This window comes from Rhinoraja longicauda, chromosome 12 (genome assembly GCF_053455715.1).
Source record: "Rhinoraja longicauda isolate Sanriku21f chromosome 12, sRhiLon1.1, whole genome shotgun sequence".
Classification (NCBI taxonomy): domain Eukaryota; kingdom Metazoa; phylum Chordata; class Chondrichthyes; order Rajiformes; family Arhynchobatidae; genus Rhinoraja; species Rhinoraja longicauda.
This window is the reverse complement of record NC_135964.1, coordinates 6,419,991-6,435,702: the sequence shown is the minus strand read 5'-3', so window position 1 is coordinate 6,435,702 and position 15,712 is coordinate 6,419,991. Positions and strand designations below refer to the sequence as shown.

General features: G+C 43.4%; 1 protein-coding gene across 14 annotated transcripts in view; it reads left to right on the top strand.

Moving 5' to 3' along the window:
- Positions 1-15,712, top strand: part of cnksr2a (connector enhancer of kinase suppressor of Ras 2a) — a 473,672-nt gene that overhangs the window by 370,108 nt on the left and 87,852 nt on the right. For 10 of the 14 annotated variants that reach the window (XM_078408943.1, XM_078408946.1, XM_078408945.1 and 7 more), the window contains 3 exons: positions 5,355-5,400; positions 8,313-8,527; positions 14,952-15,025. In XM_078408943.1, the coding sequence (XP_078265069.1) occupies positions 5,355-5,400; positions 8,313-8,527; positions 14,952-15,025 (335 nt within the window). The remainder of the gene's footprint in view (positions 1-5,354; positions 5,401-8,312; positions 8,528-14,951; positions 15,026-15,712) is intronic. The other 4 variants (XM_078408947.1, XM_078408944.1, XM_078408950.1 and 1 more) reach the window with 1 other exon arrangement.

The following is a 15,712-nucleotide window of genomic DNA, read 5'->3' as shown; positions in this document are numbered from 1 at the left end:
TATTGTCCCAGTATCTTCAATTGTTCATGTGGCATAATCCACCATTCTTAAGGTGCACTACACAGAGAGAAAAATCACAATGGGTCTCTGCCCATTTCTCATACCAAGGGCAGCGTTGTACCTCGAGGACAGATTGGCGAAGAAGTGGTTTAGCTCTATCTATTGCATGATGTTTTTGCCGTTTAGTACACACTAGACCAAGTGGACCGGTTGGGCCCAAACCTCTCCTGCATTGGTGCAGCACCCTCTCCTCCCCCACTCCCTCCTCCCTCCACTCCCCCCTCCCTCTTCCCCTCCCCTTCCCCTCCCCTCTTCCTCTCCCTTTCCCCTCCCCTCTTCCCCTCCCCCTTCTTCTACAACTGTGGACAACTCTGCTAGGTTTGACCAGTCTATGGGACCACCCTCCCGATGTGACCAGCAGTCCCCAGATGCTTGTGAGGAGGCCACAGTGAGGTTGTCATCATGGGACTAACTTGGTCAGGTCCTGGTTCAGTGACCAGGTCAATGTCTGATGGCCCATAAGCTTTATTCCTTCTCTATTTAAAGCCGCAGCTCAACTGAGAAGCCTGCAAGGCCACTTCAAAAGTCATTTCAGACTCAGAAACATGATGGGTCTGGAGTGACATGTAGCCCAGACCAAATGATGGCAGATTATTTCTGGCAATCCCGTTATTATTTTAGCTATCATTACTAAGAAGATATGATGTTTCTATCGATTCCAAGTTATTAACTGTTATCATGCTGGGATTTCAACTCGGGTCTCTAGTTTATTTGTCCAGTTTCCAAATTACATGTCTGGTCATCTAACTGTTCCTCCACAACCATAAACGTCAAGCTTGCAAATCTCTATTTTCTTTCCCATTGCAGGCACAAGTTTATTTATTTAATTAAAAGTATTGCATGAGGTGTGCATATCTGCAAATTAGTTACTTGTACAGTTCAAAAGTCGGGAATGTAAGAAATTCACTCCTCATCTATATACTAAAACTCTCGTTTGTTTGTTTGTTTGTTCCTGAACTGCAGCCAAAACGGTACACGATAGCGTGACAATTTTAGGCCCACCTTACTCACCATCGTCCCTTTGGTGCTAATGGAAGAAGTTTCATTGAAATCGGTGTCATATTTTTAAAGTTATTCACATTTTAAAGTTTAAATCTATCTCCTAGGGAGGGAGGGGGAGGGAGGATAAGGGGGGTTGAGGGGGGTGGAGAGGGGGGGGAGGGGGAGGGGAAAGTGGGAGGGAAGGGGAGGGTGGGGAGGGGAGGGAGGAGGGGAGAGGGGAGGAGGGGAGAGGGTGCTGCACCAATGCAGGAATGGTTTGGGCCCAACGGGTCCACTTGGTCTAGTGTCACTCTAAATCTCTCACGTTCCTGAATGGCTGTGAACGTGTCCAAACAGCAGAGTATCAATTCCAGTTTGACTGCACCAGTACTGTAAAATAAAAAGCTAAGCATTAAAATAACAAGCAGTAAAATGAATTGATGACGTGAAGAGCAGGGTATAAAGAATCCGATCATGTTTTAAAGGTCTGTAAACGTTCAGAGTATCCCTTTGAGAAATGTACAAACATGGAATATTATTGAACCGGTTGAAAAGGCAACTCCTTATGTAAGTGGAACAGCCCTTGTGAAGAGGCAGATATTTTTGGAAACTGCTTGTAATTAAGAAGCTGTAACCTTTTGACCTGGCAATTTGCAAAATCGCTGCCAAGCCATAGCACCGACTGTTGTTGAACAATTATGTGGTGTCTTTCTATCAGTGCGGGGAAGCTTTTTAGAAAGGTCATAGAGATTCGCAAACTTGCCTACCTTGAAATGTCAGAGCGATAATTGGTGCTCACCTTTGTAGTGCAGACCCAGCATCCAATGCAGCTTTGTAAATCCAATGTCAGAAGGCGATCGTCATTCGTGTTTCACTGAAATAGCATTTATTTAACAGTGGTGCGGTGATCTGTTGGTTTTTACTAGAGCATCTCGGCTAAACAAGGAGTTCACAAACAACAACCAGTTTATTCCAATAACTAATCAATGAGCTATTCTTTAAATAATGTTGTCAAAGACCACGAGCTAAGAAATAGAATACAGCTGGAAATGGGATTTTATTGCCTTTTTGAAATAGTTTTAGCACAAAGAGGTGTGTCCTCTCTTTTTAGCGCATATTTTAAGACATGAGGTTTTGGCTGGCAAGCCAGAATTTATTGTGAATTCCTAATTGCCCTTCAGAAGACTGCAGTTCGCCTCCACAACACTGTTGGGCGGGAAGGATCAGGGTTCAGACTCAGTGACAAGGAAGGAATGGGAATGCTTCCAAGTAAGGATGGTGAGAACAGGAACCTGTAAATATTGGTGTTCCCTCTTGCCCTTTGCACTTGCCCTTTGCTCTTGCCGTTCTCAGTGAAAGAGATTGCCGGGAATGGGAGATGCTGCACAATAGCCTGGGCGAATGACTGCCACACATTGTAACTGCAGGAATTAATATTTTGGGTGGTGGATGGGTTGTCCTGGCTCGAAAGGCCGAATGGCCTCCTCCTGCACCTATTGTCTATTGTCCTAGAAAGTACCGAGCTTTTCGAATGTGGTTGGCATTGTGCTGGACCAAGTCAATGGGGAGTATTCGATCAGTTTGCCGACTCGTGCCTTGTAAATGGTGGAAGGGCTTTGGCATGTGAGGAAGTAACGATCCAAATTGTGGAGCCCATCACAAGTAGAAATAGAGAACTGGAATATTGATCACAGTGGTCAGTTTCAGATAGAGGGATTTAAAAAAATAAATAACCATGATTGATAATGTAATAAGATTTTACAGATGTGAGACAAGGAAAAATAATATTCATTTTGGGCAGAGGTACTCCTCTTGACGAGTTCAGGTATGCCTTGTATAACCTTTGGTGTTGCACAAGTAGGGTGTCACGGTGGCGCAGCGGTAGAGTTGCTGCCTTACAGCGAATGCAGCGCTGGACACCGGGTTCGATCCTGACTACGGGTGCTGTCTGTATGGAGTTTGTACGTTCTCCCCGTGACCTGTGTGCGTTTTCTCCGAGATCTTCGGTTTCCTCCCACACTCCAAAGACGTACAGGTGTGTAGGTTAATTGGCTTGGTAAATGCAAAAATTGGCCCCAGTGGGTGTAGGATAATGTTAATGTGCAGGAATCGCTTGTAGGCGTGGACCTGGTGAGCCAAAGGGCCTGTTTCCGTGCTGTATCTCTAAACTAAACTAAACTAAGCTAAAGTAGATCAATGAGTGGAACCAGCTGCAAGAAATGAAAACCAACTTCATGTTTTGAATTTCTGGCTTTAAAAAGTGAAGAGGAAGATAATTAGTTGTTGCAAGAGTTGAAGAAGCTGAGTTGACAGACGCTGGGCGGTAAGGTGGTGCAGCGGTAGAGTTGCTGCCTTACAGCGCTTTCGGTGCCAGAGACGCAGGTTCAATCCCGACTCTGGGTGCTTGTCCGTACGGAGTTCGTACGTTCTCCCCGTGACCGCTTCTCTGAGATCTTCGGTTTCTTCCCTCACTCCCAAGACGTACAGGTTTGTGGGTTAATTCACTTGGTATAAAAATGTAAATTGTCCCTAGTGTGTGTAGGATAGTGTTAGTGTGCGGGGATCGCTGGGCGGTGCGGATTCAGTGGACTGAAGGGCCTGTTTCCGCGCTGTATCTCTAAAAACTAAACTAAAGAGATCTAACGTGGATAGCCTCTGAAATCTGAAGTGCTAAAGTGAAAGCTCAGAGCGGTGCCCGACCAGGTCAGCTGATGTCAGGCACACTGACTGACACCATGCTGAGGAAAGGGGTTTGTGGGATGTCACGGACTGGCAGTGCTGCCTTGTGGAGCACACAACAGTGGTCATTTCTCAGGATGGCACCAGTTGTTCTCCCTGTTGTTAACGAGATTGACCTCAGCATAATCACTGTGATCTCCACATCAGTTACGGACGAGAGATGCTCGCTTCTGACTGGCCACTTGAGACATGACTTAATGTGCCTCTTATCATTATGTGTAAATGAGAATGTCACACAAAATGTCACAGCATCTGGCTTCGTGCAAAAATTGACTAATATTCCCACAGTTTTTGTTTAATTCTCTCTTATTAACAACGGTGCCATTTCATTCATGTGCACTAAATTCAATGAATTGATTTTGCTGTAAATGTAACCATAGTGTATTTTGAAGGGAGCCAGTGAAATACTTTCTAACTTGAAAATGTTTAGTTCCAGTGCATCAAATTTCCCAGGGTTGGGGGGAGTCCTCAATCTCCCTGAATTCCACCCATCACACTCGCTCACAAAACTTCACCACTTCCTCAGGGACTAAAGCCGTACAGCTTTGAGAGCAGTATTTTGTTAAACCTGCTGTATATTTGCAGTTTAATGGTGGTGTAAAAGCATTAACCTTTTACACCTAATCCTTACTATGAACGGTAAAATATAACCACTGTAGGTAGCCACGGTAGCGCAGCGGTAGAGTTGCTGCTTTACAGCGAATGCAGCGCCGGAGACTCAGGTTCGATCCTGACTACGGGTGCTGCACTGTAAGGAGTTTGTACGTTCTCCCCGTGACCTGCGTGGGTTTTCTCCGAGATCTTCGGTTTCCTCCCACACTCCAAAGACGTACAGGTATGTAGGTTAATTGACTGGGTAAATGTAAAAAAAAAATTTAAATTAAAATTAAAAAAAAAATTTTTAAAAATTGTCCCTAGTGGGTGTAGGATAGTGTTAATGTGTGGGGATCGCTGGGCGGCGCGGACTTGGTGGGCCGAAAAGGCCTGTTTCCGCGCGGTATATATATGATATATGATATGATATGATAAAACGCGCTCATTCTCACATTTGCATTTCAGAAACCTGGGATCAGAAGTGTGTGGTTTCTGAGTTTGTGCTTGTAGATGTTTAAAAAAAAGCAGTGGTCGTTTGTATGTCGAACGTCTGCGATGGTCACAATGCATCCGCTACGCAATGGACAGGCAGCACCCGTGTGGTTAGACCACACAGCCTTTATTTTTCCAGTGATACAGATCAATTCTGGAAACCTAATTCTTAATTTTTTTTTCATTCACATGCTACTGTTTTAAAGTATTTACACCAGAAGACACTCTGGCGTTAAATGTAGAATGAAGTTATCTTTAGATCAGCAACGTTTCAAATTGCAAATGCAGCAGTGAAATCTGCATCAATTGTCAAGCTGTCTCTCTGGTTTGGTTTTGTGGTTCAGGATATGCAGAGCTAAGTTGAAGTAACAACCCAATATAGACTGACGTTTATAGGGTTGTATTCAGTTTCAAATCAAGAGGAACGTATGTTATAAACCTCAATTCATATTTTTCACCTGTAGTTTTGGTCCTTTTTTTAATTTCAGACATTTCAGCAATCCTTGGGACAGAAGTGCAAAAAAAGGAACAAAGGTAAAGGATTTTGTTTGATCATTCTTGCATTTCCTGCTCAATTCACTGTGTTTTCCATAGTTTTACTGTGTTTTCCAGTTTTACTGTGTTTTCCATAGTTTTACTGTGTTTTCCATAGTTTTACTGTGTTCTCCATAGTTTTACTGTGTTCTCCATAGTTTTACTGTGTTCTCCACAGTTTTACTGTGTTTTCCACAGTTTTACTGTGTTTTCCACAGTTTTACTGTGTTCTCCACTGTTTTACTGTGTTCTCCATTGTTTTACTGTGTTCTCCATTGTTTTACTGTGTTCTCCATTGTTTTACTGTGTTCTCCATTGTTTTACTACGTTCTCCATAGTTTTACTGCGTTTTCCATAGTTTCACTGTGTTTTCCATAGTTTTACTGTGTTTTCCATAGTTTTACTGTGGGGATGAAAGGTAATATTATTTTCTAAAAATTAAAGTCTGTTCAAATATAGTGATACTTGTAAATCCTATTGTAACTATTTTTTTTTTTTTTAAAGTGTATCAAAAAGTGCATACATTTATCAATGAGTATGAGCTCCACGGTTACTCCAAGACCCGCAGTTATGGTTATTTCATAGCTTGTAGTTCATATCACTTCTTCTACGTTGATGGGCTGACTGCTTTATTCTCACCATTCCATGACAGCAGGGAAATAGAAGTGAGGAAAACAGTAAGAAACGTCAAGTTAGGAGCATCCTTAATCAAAAATAGCAGTGGTCCTAGCACTCAGGTCTGGAGAATGCCGTGATGGAAGAGACAGTCTTAGTGGCAGCCATTTAACACAACTCTTTTTTTCTGAACTCAAACAGATTCTATCTGACTTCCAATGACCCGATTATTCCATGCCTTTTGATTTTACTCACCTAACTATGGTCCTGGCCTCTCATCTACCTCATTGGATATCTTTGAACAATCTTTAATCGGACTTTATCTTGAACTAAATGTTGTACCCATTATTCTTTATCTGTACACCGTGGATAGCTTGCTTGAAATCTTTCATTTGACTGGATGGCAAGGAACAAAAGCCTTTCACTGTACCTCTACACGTGACAATAATAAACTAAACTAAACTATTGATCAGTGTCATCTTAGCCCCCTAACAGAATTATCACGTTCACCGTCGAATGTCAGGTGGCCTAGAAATTCTGCTGTGTAGCCTACCCTTATTGTGGACCACATGACTAAATACACTCTGTGTGTATTTAGTGTGCCAGTGGCAGATGTCCAGATTTTTAGTATGGGTCTGTGGTGCTGGAATAATGCCCATCTGATGGACATTCACACGGTGGCTGCTTGGCACACAAAGCTAGTCATAAAGCATGCAGTGCTCATTACGATGTGCGTTGGTCCTTAGTTTAGCCATATTTACAAGTATGCAAGAAAATAGGAGCAGGGAAGGGTTATTTGGCCTTGCCTGTTCCGGTTCCCCCGAGCCATCAATTCCCCAATCTTTCAAATGTTTATCTACCTCCTTTTAAACAGCATCAGTCAACAAGCCTCAACAACTTTTTTTGGGAGAGAGTATTGGACATTCACCTCCCTCCTTGAGAAATAATTACTACCCATCTTGGTTTTAAATGACTCCCTTGTAACTATGACCCCTTATTTGAAACTCTCGCCCTAGCAGAAACATCCCTGTCCGACACCTTCAGGATCACATACATGTCAATAAACTCACCCCTCAACCGCAAAACTCCAAAGAATACAGATTTAACTTCTTCAGCCATTCAAGATAAGAACCTTTCATCCCAGGAAACGAGTCTTCTGAACTGCCTCCAGCGTTAATTTATATTTTTATAATTATAGGACCAAAACTGTGTACAGTTTCCAATTATGTACCTCTAGACTTTCCTAATTATTGATCTTTTCCACCAACCCAACAACCCATGTTGCCCATATCATTGAACCTTTTTACACAAAGTGAGATATTCTCTGTATTAATTAGTGTGGCATGGTGGCACAGCTGGTAGAGCTGCTGCCACAAAGCGCCAGAGACCCGGGTTCGATCCCGACCTCGGGAGCTGTCTGTGTGGAGTTTGCACGTTGTCCCTATGACCGCGTGGGATTCCTCTGGGTGCTCCGGTTTCCACCCAGATCTCAAAGATGTGTGGGTTTGTCGGTGAATTGGTCTCTGTAAATTGCCCCGAGTACGTTGGGAGTGGATAAGAAAGTGGGATAACATAGAACTAGCGTGAGTGGGTAATCGATGATCGGCTTGGACTTGGTGGGCCGAAGCACCTATTTCCATGCTATATCTCTGAATTAAACTAAACTTAAGTTCTTTTGAATCATTTTTTATAATATTAAGAAATGCAGCAATCACATTGAACCTGCCATTGAGATAATGGCTATGAAACCTGTCCTAATCTTGTCCACTGAGCCAAGACTGACACTTTAATATGCAGCTCCATGTGAAGCCTGTGACAGTCACTGCTTAAAAATAAAGTGTTGCATTTAAGACAAATGAAATGACATTTTTCTCTCAGAGGATTGTGTGTCTTTGGAACTCTTTTCCTCAAAGGCTGTTGGTGGAGGAAGAGTCTTTGTAAATGTTTAGGGCAGAGTTAGATAGATTCATGGTAAGCAAAGGGGTGGATGGTGGATTAATTTAGAAAGTTAGGAGGTGGGTTTACAATCAGATTAGCCGTGATCTTATTAAACGACAGAGCAGGCTCAAAGGTCTGAATAGCCTGCTCCTAATTCATATGTGGAATAGTGCCGAACTGTATTAAATGAGAACACCTATGTATTAACGTTCTGTAATTAATTCTAAAAAAATAATAGTTGTGGACTTTTCTAGCGATAGCATTATTTCCTGGGAGACTTGGCTTTTGCGCATCTGGGTGTTTGACTTTTTACAATCCTTTGGCAATCTCAGCTACTTTCTCTCATTCCTTCTCTCCAGAGATGCTGCCTGAGATACTCCCGCATTTTGTGTCCATCTCAGGTACTTTGACAGCTATGAGCAGGAGAAGAATTTCTTGCAAGGATCTGGGTCGTGGAGACTGTGAAGGGTGGCTATGGAAGAAGAAGGATGCAAAGAGCTACTTCTCACAGAAGTGGAAAAAATACTGGGTGGTGCTGAAAGACGTCTCACTGTACTGGTACATCAACGAAGAAGTAAGAACCAATTTAAGCATCGATCCTTGGATTATGTGCGTCTGATCCCTTCTGTTATCATAGCATATTATGCCCAATGAAGGTTTCGACAGTTTTAGTAAACTAACTGTTAACAAAACTCAGCTGGGATCAGGGTGGGGGAGGGGCACAGAGAGACAATACTATCTACCTTCTTTTTTTAAATTAAAATAATATATACAATGAACCCAGCATTTCAACTCCCCCTCCCATTCCCAGTCTGCCCTTTCTGTCATGGGCCTCCTTGAGTGCCATAGTGAGGCCCACCGGAAATTGGAGGAACAGCACCTCATATTTCACCTGGGCAGTTTGAAGCCCAGCGGTATGAACATCGACTTCTCCAACTTTAGATAGTTCCTCTGTCCCTCCCTTCCCCTCCTCCTTCCCAGATCTCCCTCTATCTTCCTGTCTCCACCTATATCCTTCCTTCGTCCCGCCCCCCTGACATCAGTCTGAAGAAGGGTCTCGACCCGAAACGTCACCCATTCCTTCCCTCCTGGGATGCTGCCTGAACCGCTGTTTCTCTAGCATTTTGTGTCAACCTTCGATTTGAACCAGCATCTGCAGTTATTTTCCTACGCGACAAAAGCTTATCAGCGCACCTCGGTATACGTGACAATAAACTAAACTGGACTCAACTGAGAGACTGAAAGCAGGGGTTACTTGAAATTAAAGAAATCAACATTTATTCCGCTGAGTTGCAAGCGGCCCAAACAAAATATTAGGTGCTGTTCCTCCAACTTGTGATTTAAATATTTTAAAGTATTAGTCCAGCCATGCATCTGCTTTACATGACTTTAAAAACTTGTGAATTACAATATAACAGGGCATTTGTTTCTAAATTGGAGCAGAGGAAGTTAGCAAATTAACTTACTGTACAGAGAAGTGCACTGGAATTTAAATCTGTCCCCCTTCAGAGGGACGCAATAATGATACATTATAGGCATTAAATTGATCTGCTGTACGGCATTGTTCTATGGTTGATGGGAAATTTCCAGCTCGCCAGCCATCCCAGTCACTGTATAACAGTCAGAGGACTCTGCCAGGTATCAGAGTTTCTTATTATTATTATTGAACCGAATCAACGGGGAAGAAAGTGAATGTAACTAATAATCTTTTATCAAGAAAACAATTGATAGAAGTAAGAACAGTGTGCTCTTTCAAAGCTACTTAAATCATAAGGATTGAGTGTAGAATTGAATAAATATTTGATCATAGCATTAACCCCCACCACCCAACCTGAGGTAGACAGATCTCGCAGGGATGTGAACAGGAGAATAACGTACGAACAAAGAAAAGACATTTTGGAAAATAAAGAGGTTGAATGACATTTTTTTGCAAGACATTTTGTCTCAGGGTAACATTATTATTTGTTTGTTTTGCAATTTTGCCAGGGGCTGCAATTCAATTGTTCAATTAGATTTTAATCATTTCTAAAACTTTTAAATATTAAAATATTGAATCAATGGTGACTTGGCAGGTTTTTTTTTAATAATGCTTCCAAACCAGACATTTATTTTGTTGCTTTCCTGCGTATTTTGCTTTTGTGAAACCACATCACATATTGGCAGGTATCACAAAATGCTGGAGTAACTCAGCGGATCGGGCAGCATCTCAGGAGAGAAGGAATGGGTGACGTTTCAGTCTGAAGAAGGGTCTCGACCCGAAACGTCACCCATTCCTTCTCTCCTGAGATGCTGCCTGACCCGCTGAGTTACTCCAGCATGTTGTGATAGCTACGATTTGTACCAGCATCTGCAGTTACTTTCCTTCACATATTGGCAGAGTATTTTTGTCATTTGCTGAAGGTGACAGTACAAGTTTATATATTTTAGTTCTTAAAAAAGTCCTCATGATCAGCTTGAAAACTAAATATGCTTTTGCATGTTATATAAAGATTTAGTAACCAGAAACATGATGAGAAAGTTACTGTATGGTTCTTGTAGAATGGTGTTTGTTGCAGGCTCTCCATGCGTGTCACCTCTATGCATGTTGCAATGTTGGGGGAGTCCAGAACAAGGGGCCACAGTTTAAGAATAAGGGGTAGGCCATTTAGAACGGAGATGAGGAAAAACTTTTTCAGTCAGAGAGTTGTGAATCTGTGGAATTCTCTGCCTCAGAAGGCAGTGGAGGCCAATTCTCTGAATGCATTCAAGAGAGAGCTAGATAGAGCTCTTAAGGATAGCGGAGTCGGGGGGTATGGGGAGAAGGCAGGAACGGGGTACTGATTGAGAATGATCAGCCATGATCACATTGAAATGGTGGTGCTGGCTCAAAGGGCCGAATGGCCTCCTCCTGCACCTATTGTCTATTGTCTATTGTCTATTGTCTATTGTCTATTGTCTATTGTCTATTGCATGAAGATATCTGGCCATGTAAACAACACAAGCCAATCATTCAGAAGTGAGATACACAAAAACCGCTGGAGTAACTCAGCGGGTCAGGCACCGTCCCTAGAGAAAAAGGATGGATGACGTTTCGGGTCGGGACCTTCTTCAATGTTCATTTTCCAATGTTCTCTCGACTTTTGATCAGTTCCTGTGGACTGGAGGGTAGCCAATGTAACTCCAGTCCACTTTTTAAGAAAGGAGGGAGAGAAAAAATGGGGAATTATAGACCAGTTAGCCTTACATCAGTAGTGGGGAAGATGTTGGAGTCAATTATTAAAGATGTTATAGCAGCGCATTTGGAAAGCAGTGACAGGATCGGTCAAAGTCAGCATGGATTTATGAAGGGGAGATCATGCTTGACTAACCTTCTGGAATTTTTTGAGCATGTAACAAGTTGAATGGATAAGGGAGAGCCAGTGGATGTGGTGTATCTGGACTTTCAATAAAGCCTTCGACAAGGTCCCGCACAAGAGATTAGTGTGCAAAATTAGTGCACATGGTATTGGGGTAGGGTATTGACATGGATAGAGAACTGGTTGGCAGACAGGAAGCAAAGAGTCGGAATTAACGGGTCCTTTTCAGAATGGCTGGCAGTGACTAGTGGGGTGCTGCAAAGCTCGGTCCTGGGATCCCAGTTATTTACAATATATATTAACGATTTAGACGATGGAATTAAATGCAAGATCTCCAAGTTTGCGGATGACACAAAGCTGGGTGGCAGTGTGAGCTGCGAGGAGGATGCTATGAGGCTGCAGGGTGACTTGGATAGGTTGGGTGAGTGGGCAGATGCATGACAGATGCAGTATAATGTGGATAAATGTGAGGTTATCCACTTTGGTGGCAAGAACAGGAAGGCAGATTATTATCTGAATGGTGTCAGATTAGGAAATGGGGAGGTGCAACGAGACCTGGGTGTGCTTGTACATCAGTCACTGAAAGTAAGCATGCAGGCACAGCAGGCAGTGAAGAAAGCTAATGGCATGTTGGCCTTCATTACGAGAGGATTTGAGTTTAGGAGCAAGGAGGTCCTACTGCAGTTGTACAGGGCCCTGGTGAGACCGCACCTGGAGTATTGTGAGCAATTTTGCTCCTAATTTGAGGAAGAACATTATTGCTATTGAGGGAGTTAATTCCTGGGATTGTGGGACTGACATATGATTAAAGAATGGGTCGACTGGGCTTGTATTCACTGGAATTTAGAAGGACGAGAGGGGATCTTATGGAAACATATAAAATTCTTAAAGGATTGGACAGGCTAGATACAGGAAAAATGTTCCCCATGCTGGGGGAGTCCAGAACCAGGGGTCACATTTTAAAAACAAGGGGTAGGCCAATTAGGACTGAGATGAGGAAACATTCTTTCACCCAGAGAGTCGTGAATCTGTGGAATTCTCTGCCTCAGAAGGCAGAGAACACTGGATGTTTTCAAGAGAGGGTTAGATTTAGCTCTTGGGGCTAAAGGAATCAAGGGATATGGGGAAAAAACAGGAACGGGTTACTGATTTTAGATGATCAGCCATGATCATATTGAATGGCGGAGCTGGCTCGAAGGGTCTTTCAGGACTGCAGGGCAGTGGGGAAAAAAGAGGCTAAACCTCGGAAGTGCTGTGAACCTGTGGAGTTTCCAACAGAAGAGCCGCTTCATCTGCTTCCCCACACCAACAGAACATTCCACTGTTATTTTTAATCAAAAATAATTTATTCAATTACGATACAAAATAATATTTACACCTGAAATGCCCCCACCACCATCATACAAAATCACCACATTATCTAAGGCACAACATTTTTCAAATAACTTTAATACAATCCTTATTGAGGACACAATCCCCACCCATCCCACCCACGATGCCCAGTGGTCCCAGAAATCCCCCAGGGTTTCCCGTGGACAGCGCGTAGATTTAGATTTTAGATTTAGAGATACAGCACGGAAACAGGCCCTTCGGCCCACCGGGTCCGCGCCGCCCAGCGATCCCCGCACTATCCTACACACACCAGGGACAATTTTTACATTTTTAATTAACCCAGCCAATTAACCTACAAACCTGTAACGTCTTTGGAGTGTGGGAGGAAACCGAAGATCTCGGAGAAAACCCACGCAGGTCACGGGGAGAACGTACAAACTCCGTACAGACGGCGCCCGTAGTCAGGATCGAACCTGAGTCTCCGGCGCTGCATTCGCTGTAAGGCAGCAACTCTACCGCTGCGCCACCGTGCCGCCCTCTCTAACTCTTCCACTGGTGGGGGCTTCGTCAGCTCACTCTGAAACTGAAACAGAAGATCAGCTGAACTGAAGATCACTCCGGCATCGATCATGCTGAGACTCCCACCCCCTCCTCCTTAGGAAAGTCCTCAGCTTACGTTTAATATGCACGGCTGAGATGGCTAGACAATATGTGACTTGTTTGCCCATGCTGCAATGCCTTCTGAAGAAGAAGAGGTCTCAGGGTCAACATGTATTTATCTTTAACCCATTCAATTATAATTTGGTGAGTGCAGTAGAGCGTGAGTAAATGAGGGATATTAACCGCACACTGACGAGCCAAAACATTATGACCACCTGCCTAATATGCTGTTGGTCCTCCGTGTGCCGCCAAAACTGCGCCGACCCACCGAGGCGTGGACTCTACACGACCCCTGAAGGTGTCCTGTGGTATCTGGCACCAAAACATTAGCGGCAGATCCTTCAAGTCCTGTAAGTTGCGAGGTGGAGCCACCGTGGGTCGGACTTGTCGATCCAGCACATCCCACAGATGCTCAATCGGATTGAGATCTGGAGAATTTGGGGGCCAGGGCAACACCGTGAACACTTCATCATGTTCCTCAAACCATTCCCCAACAATGTGCGCAGTGTGGCAGGGCGCATTATCCTGCTGAAAGAGGCCACTACCATCAGGGAATACCATTGCCATGAAGGGGTGTACCTGGTCTGCAACGATGTTTCGGTAGGTGACGCGTGTCAAATTGACGTCCACATGAATGGCCGGACCCAGGGTTTCCCAGCAGAACATTGCCCAGAGCATCACACTCCCTCCACCGGCTTGTCGTCTTCCCACAGTGCATCCTGGTGCCATCACTGCCCTCGCGCATCGATGAGCCTTGGGCGCCCAACACCCTGTCGCCGGTTTGTGGTTTGTCCCTCCTCGGACCACTGTCGGTAGGTACTCACCACTGCTGACCGGGAGCACCCCACAAGCCTTGCCGTTTCAGAGATGCTCTGACCCAGTCATCTGACCATTATAATTTGGCCCTTGTCAAAATTGCTCAGGTCTTTACTCCTGCCCATTGCTCCTGCATCCAACACATCAACTTCAAGAACTGACTGTTCACTTGCTGCCTAATATATCCCATCCCATGACAGGTGCCATTGTAACAAGATAATCAGTCTGAAGAAGGGTCTCAACCCGAAACGTCGCCTATCCCTTCTCTCCTGAGATGCTGCTTGACCTGCTGAGTTACTCCAGCATTTTGTGAATAGATAATCAATGTTATTCACTTCGTCTGTCAGTGGTCATAATGTTTTGGCTCATCGGTGTATGTCCCAGGTTTAATGTTTGGCAAATAAGGAATTTAATTAGAAAAGCCCTGCAATCGTGTGGAAATGGAAACCTGGAAGAGAAATAGTGGAATAGCTCAGCAGGCCAATGGGTGTCCTGTAACTAGAAAAGTTAAGCTAATCTCTCTGTTCTGTTGTCAAAGCTCATGTCAGCTTTTACATGGGATCAATTCTTTTGGTATCAATGGCAAACTGAACATATTGCTAATCACTCGGCATTTGGGAGCTTTAAGCTGCGAATGTGAACTTTGCCCTTGACATTCAGATCCATTTTACTGATTTGGTTTTTGTTTCCTCATTTTCTCCCAAAAAGATTTTTAAAGACTTTTTTAAAAGGACATTTGGTTCATTGAACATTTGAGCATTTGAAAAAAAAAAGTTTAAATATGCATTAAAAAAATATGTTTAAATATGCATTTTAAAAAAACATGTCCAAATGTGTTGTTTTAATTTTTCTCAGGACGAGAAGGCTGAGGGATTTATCTGTCTGTCGGAGTTCAAAATTGACAGAGCGAGTGAATGTCGGAAGAAGTAGTAAGTATTGTGGAAGTGGTGGCCTTATGCTGCCTTTCATCCTTGACTGTAGAGGAAAAGAATTCACTAGGGTCTCAAATGTTGGTTACACTTCATGTTAGGCACTTCAACCGGCAAGATTAATTACTGTATAAATTCTTTGAGTACTGTTGATTAACTTTGCTGTCATGTTTAACCAGAAACAATATTAAGTAATCCCTTTTCGCCTTTGTCTTCCCGTCCCTCAGTCACTGCTACCCTCCTCTTGTTGATCTCTGCCAGTCTCACTAATTGTTGGCCACTTGCCCACAGCCAGCTAGTTCACACCAAGCTATGATCCATGCTGTCTGCTTCAATGATCCAGATTGTCCCCGCTTTTACCTTTTCTCCTTCTGCTTTGTTCAGTGCGTTTTCTACAGTTTTCTCAAACTAAACACACACAAACAAAAAGCAGGCAATTAATTTAGACAAACTCACCAGTTCAAAAAAAAAATTGGAAAGCTTATTCCCTAAACCAACCCCATGTGAATACATAACTTCTTAGGAACAAAAATAAATTGAGTTTGGCACCACTTATTCGTGCATTATTTAACAGTATCCTGTGCGACAAGGTTTTATTTGTCCAAAAAGGTGAACATTTGTAGATCTATTTGGTCAGTCCCTATTCCGAACCCAGAAAGCAGTCAAGGTTTCTGAGGCTCATATTCC